Source organism: Brassica napus, chromosome A6, assembly GCF_020379485.1.
Source record: "Brassica napus cultivar Da-Ae chromosome A6, Da-Ae, whole genome shotgun sequence".
NCBI classification, from domain to species: Eukaryota; Viridiplantae; Streptophyta; class Magnoliopsida; order Brassicales; family Brassicaceae; genus Brassica; species Brassica napus.
The window spans coordinates 19,143,817-19,155,215 of record NC_063439.1 but is presented as its reverse complement, the minus strand read 5'-3'; the positions used below and the strand labels follow the sequence as shown (position 1 = coordinate 19,155,215).

Sequence of the window (11,399 nt, the reverse complement as noted above, 5' to 3'; positions counted from 1 at the left end):
TCATGTTACAGTGAACATCATCTATATTGATTGGTTTATGTTACAATGAACAAGATCTAGAATGGTTTATGTTTCAACAGTGTTATGTGATATTACGTGTATACGCACACCAAATAACCTAATGTGCACACTACCACAATCGAATGGTATGTCGATGTAGCACTTTAGGATCGAATCCACAGAGACCAACAATTACACTTTATCCTTATGGGATCAATACTTAGCTAAAACAATGATGGGGTTTTGAGATTAAGATTTCGTAATAAGCAAGTAATAAGATTAATTAAAGTATTCAGATAACTAAAATGCTAGCCTAGGGTGGTTTGATCGGGTGTTAAACAAGTGTGAGCCAAACAATTATTCAAGTTCGATTAAAGACCAGTCTAGAACTCGGATCACTCAAGTAGAACAGCCCACTGTCGTGGAACTGCCCCCTATGCTGATCGATCTTGATACCTAAACTCTCGTTTGGATCAAGATGCGACAGCAAGCAATAGAGATCAAGTCCGATATGTTCACAAAACACCCTAATATCTACTTTCGCTGATTAGGGATGCAATGCTCATTCAAGTTATGTCTAGCAACCTATAACACTTTTGATGAATAGATTAAACCTAAAATCAGGCACTAAGTGGTTAACTTGATGCAAGCCTTAAGAACAACAGTGAATGAAGACAATCGATTTATAACTTATTTATGTCAAGCTCACGGATCTAACACCCTAACACCCTAGACTAAGCAAGCTGACTACTCAGCCATGGAGCAAGAAAACACAGAGACAGAGACTGAATAAAACATGTGTAGATAAAATAGAATAAGGGTTCAGGGGGTTCTTCTCTATGGTGAGAGAGATGGAGCCGTCTCCCTTTACAAAGTATCAAATCACAAGTCTCCAACTCTAAGGTCTGGTTTCTTCTCCCAAAAACAGCGTAGAATGATAAAGAAAAATAGAAAAAGAAGATATATTCAAGCCACAGGCGGCTGGGAGAGAAAATAGAGAGATTAGGGCAAATCCCGAAATAGGTTGTAGTTTTCTTAAAAATCTCTGCCGCTGGAACACTCACTCGGAACAGTCACTCGGGTTGCTCCGCTATCCGGAACAGTCATCAAGACTGTTCTGCGTGAAAATCACCAAATTGCATTGTTTTCTGCCTCTTTTGTTCCAGCTGATCCATCTCCCATCCAATGCAACTCCAGACCTGTAATGACTCCAAAAGGACTAGGAAGACTCGATGAAGACTTGAAAACCAATTTAAAAGCATATATACAAGATGTATAAAACACCATATATCAATTCCCCCAGACTTAGATCCTTGTTTGTCCTCAAACAATGTCAAGTATCAAGAACAGGGAGAAATGTTTGAAAGTGTGGGAACTCTCCTATTCTCAGCAACCATACTTTAACCACGAATCTCTGAACCATACAAGCAGTAAAACTAGGACAACACACCCTTACCGGAACCCCACTGACTGCTGTTCAAAAATCGGCTCCATACTCTTCATCCCAAACCTGAAAAAGCAACACTATCGAGACAGAACTCCCTACATTCATTTAAGAGTAGCGTGAGCTTCTCATCACAGGCATCATTCAGGGTAGACGGTCTAGGTGTGGAACAGGCTATTTAATGGTGGAGTTAAAAGTGTTTAGGGGCTACCATTTCATTGAAGAGGATGCATGATATCACACAAAATGGCAAGAGAGGATAGATCCATTGATGTCCACAGCCTCTACTCGTTTTTGCTCTATCTGGTGCGACTGTTCTGATGACGGAACAGGCAACTGATTGTTCTGCTTTCTCTTTTCCTCTACACACTCTTCAATACTTGGTACCAACTTCTTGCTCGACCTTTCCAGTGGCTCCATGTTTCTTTTCTTTCTTCCCCTTCTCCATCACATTAATCTCGTTTTTTTTTTTTTTTTTTTTTTTTTTTTTTTTTAGACTGATATGGTGATGTGACGAAGAAGGAGGTAATACATGATCGTTCTGAGTGCCACTGGTGGTTCTGATTTCGCGACCATTCTGGTTCTCCACCCCTGCTCTTGCGCAGTTCATTGGTTATGGAGCGGTTGCTCCCTTAATCTGCTTGTTCTCCTTTCTGACATAATTTTTGCAGCAGTAACGAGTAGGAGGCTGCGTTGATCCTTTCCTCTCCGACCTTTTTGCACATATGTGCACATATGACACTGAAAAACAAATGCATGAAGGTGGAATAAAGGCTAAGGTGCAGGGTGGGAACTAGCTAAAGATGAGCTAGCCACTCAGGATCAGCAAGATGGATAAAAAGGATAAGAAGTCCTGAGTGTGTTCTCGTTTCCCTGATCTAATGCCCATAACAAGAAGAATTTCAGTCAAGATTAGGTTCAAGTAAGGTGGAGTTAAGTCTACCCAGTGTAACTTGATCGGCTGAGAACTTCTGGAGAATCAAGTGAGATATGTCAGGGTGTTCCAGGTCCACATGTGTGTCTTTCGCCACTGCTAAGGTCACTGAATAAGATAACTAAAGCACGAGGTGGTCAGTGATCAACACAGAATAAGGTCCTAATTCCCACAAAGTTTTGACTGACTCAATAAAAAACAGACTCAAATTGACCCAAAAGAAAAACAAAAGAAAGAAACGAGTTAGTAAACGACGAAAACCCTCCCCCAGACTTACTTCACAACGTCCCTGGTGTGAAAATAAATCAGAAAGAAGGTGAAATCAAGAATAAACATTTTTTTTGTTCGAAATACTTACCTGGCGCGGAGCAGCCTGACAGAGCAAGATGCGGTTGCTCCAGCAAAGGATGCTCTGGAATGAGAGCAGCCAGCTGCTTGCTCCAGTCAAGGGTCTCGGATTTTCTGATTTATGACCTGAGACTCAACAAACTAAAAACAAAAATAAGTAAAAAGAAAATCCTAATGTTAATGACACTCACCAGTGGGTTGCCTCCCACCAAGCGCTTGGTTTAAGTCTCTAGCTTGACTTGGTGACTGGGATCAGTCGGGTTGAGCAGGAGGGCTTGTTCCAAAACAAGCTCCACAATTAGACATGTTCAGCTTCAGAACTCTACTCAGTAACCCTTTCACAGCAGCTTCCCCTTTCTCCTTCAGCTCATGTGTGAGAATAGCTCTGACTTTAGAGAAAGGTTTAGAGGTACCCTTGCACTTTACCTCATACTCAATGGAGTTCTCATCACACTTGAGAGGTATCAAAGTCATTGTAGGATCTCCCTTGACCCTTTTCTTCTGGACTTTCTGTTTCACCCTTGAATTCCCTCTGATTTCAGTAGGATCAGTGCTAGAATCTTCATCAGAGAACAGCCTGCTCTCACCCTTATCACCATGCTCCTTCTCTGGAACAACCTTCAGCTTTTCTACATCAAACACTGAGATGCGAGAGGCGTGTGATGAGGAAGATCTGGTGGGTACAGCCTTGTAGAAAACTTTCTTGTTGATGTTGGAGAAGCAGACTCTCTTGTTGGGCATATCGATGGTTGCTCCAACAGTAGCCATGAATGTCCTTCCAAATATCAAAGGCATCTCATGATCCTTGTTCATCTCAACAACTTGAAACTCAGCAGGAACAATGCATTCCCCTACTTGAACATGAAGGCTGCGGATGGTTCCATATGGGACTGCTCTGGAAGAGTTTGCAAAGGTCAGGGTCAGCTGAGAACGCTCAACATCAGCAATACCCAAATCGTCTACAATAGCCTTTGAGACGAGATTCACACAAGAACCAGAGTCACAAAGAGCATCCTTGAAGGTTGTTCCTGCGATGGAACATGGGAAAACAAACTTTCCAGGATCATCAACCTTAGGCAATACCTTCAGTGCTGGTGTAGATAGTGCTTTGGTATAGAGGACCTTGATCTCCTCTTGAGTCTCTCTACAGTTTTAAAGAACTGGAGCAATGGACGAATCTGCAGAGCATCTTCGAATGCAAGTTCTTTAGGAAGCCTTCTCACCATCTTGTTAAAACCAATCAACTGCTCTTCACTAATGGGATCCATCAGATGTCTAGGTGGAATTGGATAGGGAACCTTAGGAACATAGACTCGGACTGGTGGAGTTTCAGCAGGTTCGCTAGGAGCAGTCACTCCAGAGCTAGCAGACCGCTCTGCTCTCTCTTCTGCGCCTAGAACAGTCTCTGCAAACGGCTGCTCTATTGCATTACAGTGCTCAGTCCTAGGATTTTTATCAGTTCTTCCAGGGAGTGTCTCTTGTTGCCTCTTGACACTCTCAGCTGTTTGAGCAAGCTGAACATCGATTTTTCTCATGTGGATCGCAAGATTGTCATACTTGTTATTCAGCTCAGTGAAGATGTTGCCCATCCTGGTGTCAATTTCTGTGGTTACCTGATTCAACACCTTGGCCTGAACCTGCTGACCCTGCAACAGCTGTTGCATCATCATACCCAGACCCTTCAGCTCATCTGGTTGACTGTTCTCGTTAGCTGGAACAGCTTGCTGATTGCTCTGCGGTTGTCGCTTGTTCTGGTTTTGAATATGCCCAGCTGTAGCTTGCTCCATGTTGAAGACGTGCCCTTGGTTGTTTTTCAGTAGCTGATCAACCTTGGCAGTCAGCTCATCTATTTTCTGGGCGTCAGAACTGTTTCCTTTCTTGAAGCAATCACTCTCCTCTTTCTTATTAGCTGAGCTAGCAGCCATGTTCTCAATCAGCTTAAACGCTCCAGCTGTGGTTTGAGTCATGAAATCTCCATTGCTCGCAGAGTTTAGAGCACCTTGGTATTTCCAGTCCACTCCATCATAGAAAATGTCCAGGATATAATCATCATCAAATCCATGGTGAGGACATTCTCTGCGATAGTCATTGAAGCGCTCCCATGCGTCGCAGAAAAGCTCATCAGTGAGCTGTCTGAAGGAGGTGATCTTGTTCCTCAATGCAGCTGTTCTCGCCTTAGAGTAGAAATGGCTGAGGAACGCTGATCGGACCTGTTCCCATGAAGTGAGAGAGCCGGTAGGGAGAGAGTTCAACCACCGTGCAGCTTTTCCATCAAGAGAGAATGGGAATAACATGCACCTGATGTAATCTGGTGGAACACCATTAGCGCGAGTGAAACTACAAACTTTTTCGAAGCTCTCAATATGCTCCATTGGAATTTCTGTAGAGAGACCAGAGAACACCTTTCTCTGTACTAGACCGATCAAAGCAGGCTTGATCTCGAAGTCCTGCCTGGTGCAGAGTGGAGGAACAATGGCAGAGCGCGTAGTAGGGATGTTACGCGGAAGGTTTCTCTGCCCGATTGGAACAGTCTGCGCCTGTTGTTCCTGCCGCGCGAGAGCAGCCTGTTCAGCAGCATCCTGCTGAGCTTGGATGGTCTGCTGCATTTGTTGCATCTGCTGCTGCATGAGTGCCATAGCCGCAGCGAGATCATCCTGATTGGCGTGATCACCCATAGTGGTGTCAGTTTGCCTTGGCTGTTGACGATTTGTTCTTTCTAACCTTGCTAGCTCCTGGTTGGTAAATGTAACTAACTCTCCTTGTGCGCTTCTCCGAGTATGTCTACTGGTCATGCACCTGAAAAATTAGCTGCAACAAAAAGGATAGGCAAGTTAGAGGTCTTAGACTAAATAAATAACCGAAAAATAAAGGTAAAAAGATGGTCCCCGGCAACGGCGCCAATTTGATATTACGTGTATACGCACACCAAATAACCTAATGTGCACACTACCACAATCGAATGGTATGTCGATGTAGCACTTTAGGATCGAATCCACAGAGACCAACAATTACACTTTATCTTTATGGGATCAATACTTAGCTAAAACAATATGGGGTTTTGAGATTAAGATTTCGTAATAAGCAAGTAATAAGATTAATTAAAGTATTCAGATAACTAAAATGCTAGCCTAGGGTGGTTTGATCGGGTGTTAAACAAGTGTGAGCCAAACAATTATTCAAGTTCGATTAAAGACCAGTCTAGAACTCGGATCACTCAAGTAGAACAGCCCACTGTCGTGGAACTGCCCCCTATGCTGATCGATCTTGATACCTAAACTCTCGTTTGGATCAAGATGCGACAGCAAGCAATAGAGATCAAGTCCGATATGTTCACAAAACACCCTAATATCTACTTTCGCTGATTAGGGATGCAATGCTCATTCAAGTTATGTCTAGCAACCTATAACACTTTTGATGAATAGATTAAACCTAAAATCAGGCACTAAGTGGTTAACTTGATGCAAGCCTTAAGAACAACAGTGAATGAAGACAATCGATTTATAACTTATTTATGTCAAGCTCACGGATCTAACACCCTAACACCCTAGACTAAGCAAGCTGACTACTCAGCCATGGAGCAAGAAAACACAGAGACAGAGACTGAATAAAACATGTGTAGATAAAATAGAATAAGGGTTCAGGGGGTTCTTCTCTATGGTGAGAGAGATGGAGCCGTCTCCCTTTACAAAGTATCAAATCACAAGTCTCCAACTCTAAGGTCTGGTTTCTTCTCCCAAAAACAGCGTAGAATGATAAAGAAAAATAGAAAAAGAAGATATATTCAAGCCACAGGCGGCTGGGAGAGAAAATAGAGAGATTAGGGCAAATCCCGAAATAGGTTGTAGTTTTCTTAAAAATCTCTGCCGCTGGAACACTCACTCGGAACAGTCACTCGGGTTGCTCCGCTATCCGGAACAGTCATCAAGACTGTTCTGCGTGAAAATCACCAAATTGCATTGTTTTCTGCCTCTTTTGTTCCAGCTGATCCATCTCCCATCCAATGCAACTCCAGACCTGTAATGACTCCAAAAGGACTAGGAAGACTCGATGAAGACTTGAAAACCAATTTAAAAGCATATATACAAGATGTATAAAACACCATATATCATTATGTTACAATGAACAAGATCTAGATTGATTGTTTTATGCTTTAACAGTGTTATGTTACAGTGAACAAGATCTAGACTGGTTTATGTTTGAACACATGTAACGAAACAGAGGGTGCACTCTTGCTATATCTTTACAAGCATTTTATGGATTTGATGTTTTTAACAAATGAAAGGAAACTGAGGAACCGTTCAAACTTCATAGCCAGGATTCACAGTCTGCTGTACATCTCCATAGCTCTCAAGCTCAGTCACATCCTCTACACTCCCAAGAAACAGAGGCAACCTCTGGTGAAGCTTCACTGGCTGTATCGAAAGTATCTCTCTCTTCCCATCAGATGCTTTGCCACCAGCTTGTTCCACTAGAAAAGCCAAAGGGTTTCCTTCATAGACTAAACGGAGATGGTCTCTTGGATTCATAGCCACTCCTCCGTATAACAGTGTCCTGTGAAGATCAGCCACTAGAGAACAAATATAACGGGCTGAGTATTTCTTTGGGTTTTGGCCTTTCCCTTGTCGTACCGTATCAATGTACTTCCTCAAACCTTCTGGCCAGTCAAAGTACCTCGCATCATTCACTGAGTAGATTTGTCCTGAGAGCAATGGTCAAGGCAGGTTCTTTTAGATACATGATTAAGGTAAGGATGTTGCAATTAGGCATGTGCACATATATCCAGAACCGAAGAACTAAACCATACCGAAATAACATAAATAACTGCACGGATCTTATATCTTTGGAACCAAAGCCAAATTAAAAAAAAACCCAAGGGTACTCGAATTTTTAAAATACAGATTATATACCTAAAAATATCAATTATATTTAATTTCTAAGTAATCAAATATACTAAAATATTATTTATAAACCGAAACAGCTGAAAACCCGAATTACCCAAATATTTTTTTATCCGAATTATTTAAAATTATCCGAATTATGTGACATTTTTATTCAGACACCTCAAATTACCTGATATTTAACCTGAAAACTTTGAATTATCCGACATTTTTACTCATATTATCCAAAATTATCCGCAAAACCGAAACTGAACAGGAACCGAATTGGATCCGAAGTTCTCAGGAAATTAGATGCTTCCCAATTTTGCTACCCTAAACTAACCCAAAACCGAAATAACCAGCCCGAAACCAAACCAACTTTTGTAAATAACCGAACAGTAGTACTGAAAAAACCGAAAACCAAAATACCCAAAACAAAACCGAACAGAAAACAGAACTCCCATGCCTAGTTGCAATGGATCAGTCTCAAAACCGTTTTTACCTCGAGTAGGGATTTTAATGTTCTGATGTGTAAGAACGAACTCCCCCGTGGAAGGATCAAGCGTGAAGGCATGTGTACCAGAGCCAAGAGTAACGCAGAGTATCGTGGCTGAAGAGTACAGCACGTAACCGGAAGCTACAAGCCTGTTTCCTCTCTGCAGAGAATTGAGCTCAGCTTTCTCTTCAACAGGTAAATGATCAAGCTCAACGAGTCGACTGTAAATCCCAAATATAGTTCCAGTGGGTATAGAAGCATCGATGTTACGCGAACCATCTAAAGGATCTACAACCACAACGTAAGGACCGTCATCTTTTATCCAAGTGGGAGTATCGTCTTCTTCTGAAGCCATTACTGCTACTTTCCCTGAGTTTCTGAGAGATGACAAGATGATATCGTTCTGACAAAAACAGAACATCAACTGTAAGACTGAATCTTTTATATGAATCATCACAACAACAACAAAGAGGGTAAATAAAAAATACATACAGAGACAATATCAAGCGGCTTAGGAGCATCTCGGTCAGAGCCACTAGAGGAGTTGACAGAGAGCTTTCCAAGTGAGGAGTTGAAAGGAGAAGCGACAAGAGAAGCTATTCTTTTGCAGGCATGTTGCAAGTGGTAAAGTAACACCACAAGATCATCTCCTACAGTCGTACCTTGTCTCCCTCCTCCTCCATTACCTATCATCCAAAAATTCACTAGCAACTTGAGAAACCTCAATCAAAGCTGTATATACAGAGGAATCCTCAAAAATCAATCTTCAGTTTTTGTCTCACTGAGAGAGTTTTCCAAGACATATCTTACTCAACTAAGCACGTTTTAAATGGATTGACATTGAACGCAAACATTAAATTCAAGCTATCGAGACAAGTGCTAAGTTCGTTCAGACAGAGCAATTTAACATTACCTGCAAAGTCTACGAGAGTACAGTAACCATCGTCATCACTACTGATCGAAGTCTGACGAGCCGCTAGGGACTTAAACGAAGCAGAATCGCCGCGGGACGCCATGCCGCGGCGGTTGTATCCGGCGGTTGGAGGATAGAGAACAGAAGCGGTGATTTGTCTAAGCGGAAAGAGATCGAGACTTGGCGGGGAAATTGAAGTTGGGTACAGAGTTATAGTAAGAGATTGCATTATTGTCTCAACTTGGAGCATTCGCGAAACTCTCGAGTCTCATCCGGATGATGACGGATTCCAGAACCACAGCATCGCATACCGGTTAGTTTTGGAATTTGGTTCCGGTTTTGTTCTTAACCGGTCCGGTTACAAGAGTACAGGAAAGGCCTTTTGGCATCATCAACTTTATTCATAAAAACAGAGAAACCAAACAGAATCTGTTATTGTTACAAAGTTAACTTCATTTGAAGATTCACAGATTTTAAGTAACTTTTTTTTTTTTGCTTATGAAGAATTCTTGTGGAGCATTGGGTCAGAAACAACTTGAGGCTTGAAGTCTGGCTTTATGTACTCACCCAAAAGATCCGCATAGACTTCGTATCTTGCAGTCATTCTAAATCCCCACTTGTCTTTGTACTGCCTGCAGAGATTGAGATCCATGTCCGAGATCATTAACCCATCTCTGCAACGCGACAGAGACGGCGTGCAAGAAGCATCCGGTGATGAGAAATAGCTTGATCCATAGAAATGACCAAAGTCATTGTGCTGCGGTTTCCCATCCCCTGAGGTGAAAGCATTTGGGAACACTTCGGTTCCAACTCTGTTAATGGACCCCACAAAGTAACTGTTTGCTATCGCAGCGTTTCTTGCCTGGACAGATTGAAATAATCAGACCATGTTTTGTCATAATAGATAGAAAGCTTTCTAAAAGTATTAGAAAGTAAAAACCTCAACAGGCCACATTGGTTCACTGAGTTCACCAACAGTTGCTGAAGGGTTGAAGACAATCTCAGCACCGTTAAGACCAAAAGCTAACCAGTTTAGAGGATGGTGTCTTCCGTAACATATATTAACAGCAATTTTCCCAAACACCGTCTCAAACACAGGATGGCCAGTGTCTCCTTCCATGTAATACGTGCTCTCGTTGAAATCTCCTACCCTCGGTATGTGGTTCTGTAATACAAGTTAGCTCAGAAACGAAAAAGACAAAGCAAGAAAGAGACATTGTAGTGCAAAAGTTTTACCTTCCGATGCTTGCCAATGATATTACCGTTATTCCCTATGATCACAGCGGTGTTCCAAAGCACTTCACCGTGGTCCATATCTCTTTCGAGAATAGGACTCACAATCACCATGTTATACTTTTTGGCTAGCTCTTGAAGAAACTTTGTTGACTCCCCATTAACAGGCTCTGCAAACTCACACCATTTCTTCTCCCTTGTACAGAACGCAAACGGCATAGTCCAAGCTTCCTATTCATATAACCACTTCAAAGTTAACAAAAATGGTTAGCTAATAACTTGTTAAACTATAAGAGAAAGCAAACCTGTAAGCAGAGTATGTTCACACCAGCAGCACCTGCAGCGTCAATCATCGGCTTCAACTTCTCGAAGATTCCTCTTTTCTGGTCGGAGAAGGGAGCAGTGGTTGGAAGAGCAATGGAGTTTTGAATGAGACCAACTCTGACCACTCGTGGCTTTCTCATTTGCTCTTTATCAGCTGAAAAGCTAACCGCCTAGAGAAGTAATTTGGCCAAAGATCAAATCAGACTAGTTTCACTCAGAACATGATTAGATCCAATAGTGAGTATCAAACCTGGAGATCAAAATCATGTTTTGAAGAGAGGGCTTTTGCAGAATCTGGCAGAACAATCTGTTCAAGCGATCTTCCACAGTTACTTCCAAGTAGCAATCGGCTTACCTCCTGCAAAATAAAAAACTTAAAGATCCATTTTTTTTTCAAAACTAAACACTACGAGACGAATCCAATAAACATTCCAGTTGCTAGCTAATCAAGAACCGATTAGTTTCGAGGAGTGCTTTCACCTGATAGAGCTCAGGCTTCAGATTTGCGGATAAGAGTTGATGCAGCGAATCATATCCACGGATGGATCCGTCGGCAGTCGTTTCTCCGTTTTCAGAGATGCTCTTATCCATTTTTTTTTAAACAAGAGTTCTCTGAGATGGTCTTTCTATTGATCACGAAACTAATATGGTAGAGATGACTCTGATGTCAATAATGATCGGTTTAGTCTATTTTTTATTTATTTTGGGAAGAGAACAATTTTAGCCTAATCATTCAATGGCAAGATATGTAATTACAAGAAGGAATCTGCTCAACTAAAACATCTTCGATTCAAAAGAAAAAAACAATTCGTTCTTATGAACACCAATTT

The 11,399-nt window shown here is 41.8% G+C and overlaps 2 protein-coding genes and 1 non-coding gene across 3 annotated transcripts; 1 reads left to right on the top strand and 2 right to left on the bottom strand.

Moving 5' to 3' along the window:
• The first annotated feature begins 4,781 nt into the window (after window positions 1–4,781).
• On the top strand, window positions 4,782–4,888 carry LOC125576060. The gene has a single exon (XR_007314593.1). It is a non-coding gene; the product is annotated as a small nucleolar RNA R71 (small nucleolar RNA).
• Window positions 4,889–6,933: 2,045 nt separating this feature from the next.
• LOC106348054 (fructose-1,6-bisphosphatase, cytosolic) lies at window positions 6,934–9,314 on the bottom strand. Its single transcript, XM_013787699.3, has 4 exons — window positions 9,013–9,314; window positions 8,592–8,785; window positions 8,106–8,502; window positions 6,934–7,425 (listed from the first exon to the last, which is right to left on the bottom strand). Exons 1-4 carry the CDS (start codon window positions 9,260–9,262, stop codon window positions 7,025–7,027), a joined length of 1,242 nt encoding a protein of 413 aa, XP_013643153.2. The 5' UTR covers window positions 9,263–9,314; the 3' UTR covers window positions 6,934–7,024.
• A 65-nt stretch (window positions 9,315–9,379) lies between these two features.
• Window positions 9,380–11,374, bottom strand: LOC106348055 (beta-ureidopropionase). Its single transcript, XM_013787700.3, has 6 exons — window positions 11,050–11,374; window positions 10,820–10,927; window positions 10,551–10,739; window positions 10,249–10,476; window positions 9,953–10,177; window positions 9,380–9,874 (listed from the first exon to the last, which is right to left on the bottom strand). Exons 1-6 carry the CDS (start codon window positions 11,158–11,160, stop codon window positions 9,509–9,511), a joined length of 1,227 nt encoding a protein of 408 aa, XP_013643154.1. The 5' UTR covers window positions 11,161–11,374; the 3' UTR covers window positions 9,380–9,508.
• Between the last annotated feature and the right edge of the window lie 25 nt (window positions 11,375–11,399).

Coding starts and splice junctions, on each gene's coding strand:
- LOC106348054 (XM_013787699.3), bottom strand. CDS start 9,262: ATGCTCCAAGTTGAGACAATAATGCAATCTCTTACTATAACTCTGTAC. Junction 8,503..8,591: donor AGCCGCTTGATATTGTCTCT/GTATGTATTTTT, acceptor TGTTTTTGTCAG/AACGATATCATCTTGTCATC. Junction 7,426..8,105: donor CATTAAAATCCCTACTCGAG/GTAAAAACGGTT, acceptor CATTGCTCTCAG/GACAAATCTACTCAGTGAAT.
- LOC106348055 (XM_013787700.3), bottom strand. CDS start 11,160: ATGGATAAGAGCATCTCTGAAAACGGAGAAACGACTGCCGACGGATCC. Junction 10,928..11,049: donor TGAAGCCTGAGCTCTATCAG/GTGAAAGCACTC, acceptor TTTATTTTGCAG/GAGGTAAGCCGATTGCTACT. Junction 9,875..9,952: donor AACCAATGTGGCCTGTTGAG/GTTTTTACTTTC, acceptor CAATCTGTCCAG/GCAAGAAACGCTGCGATAGC.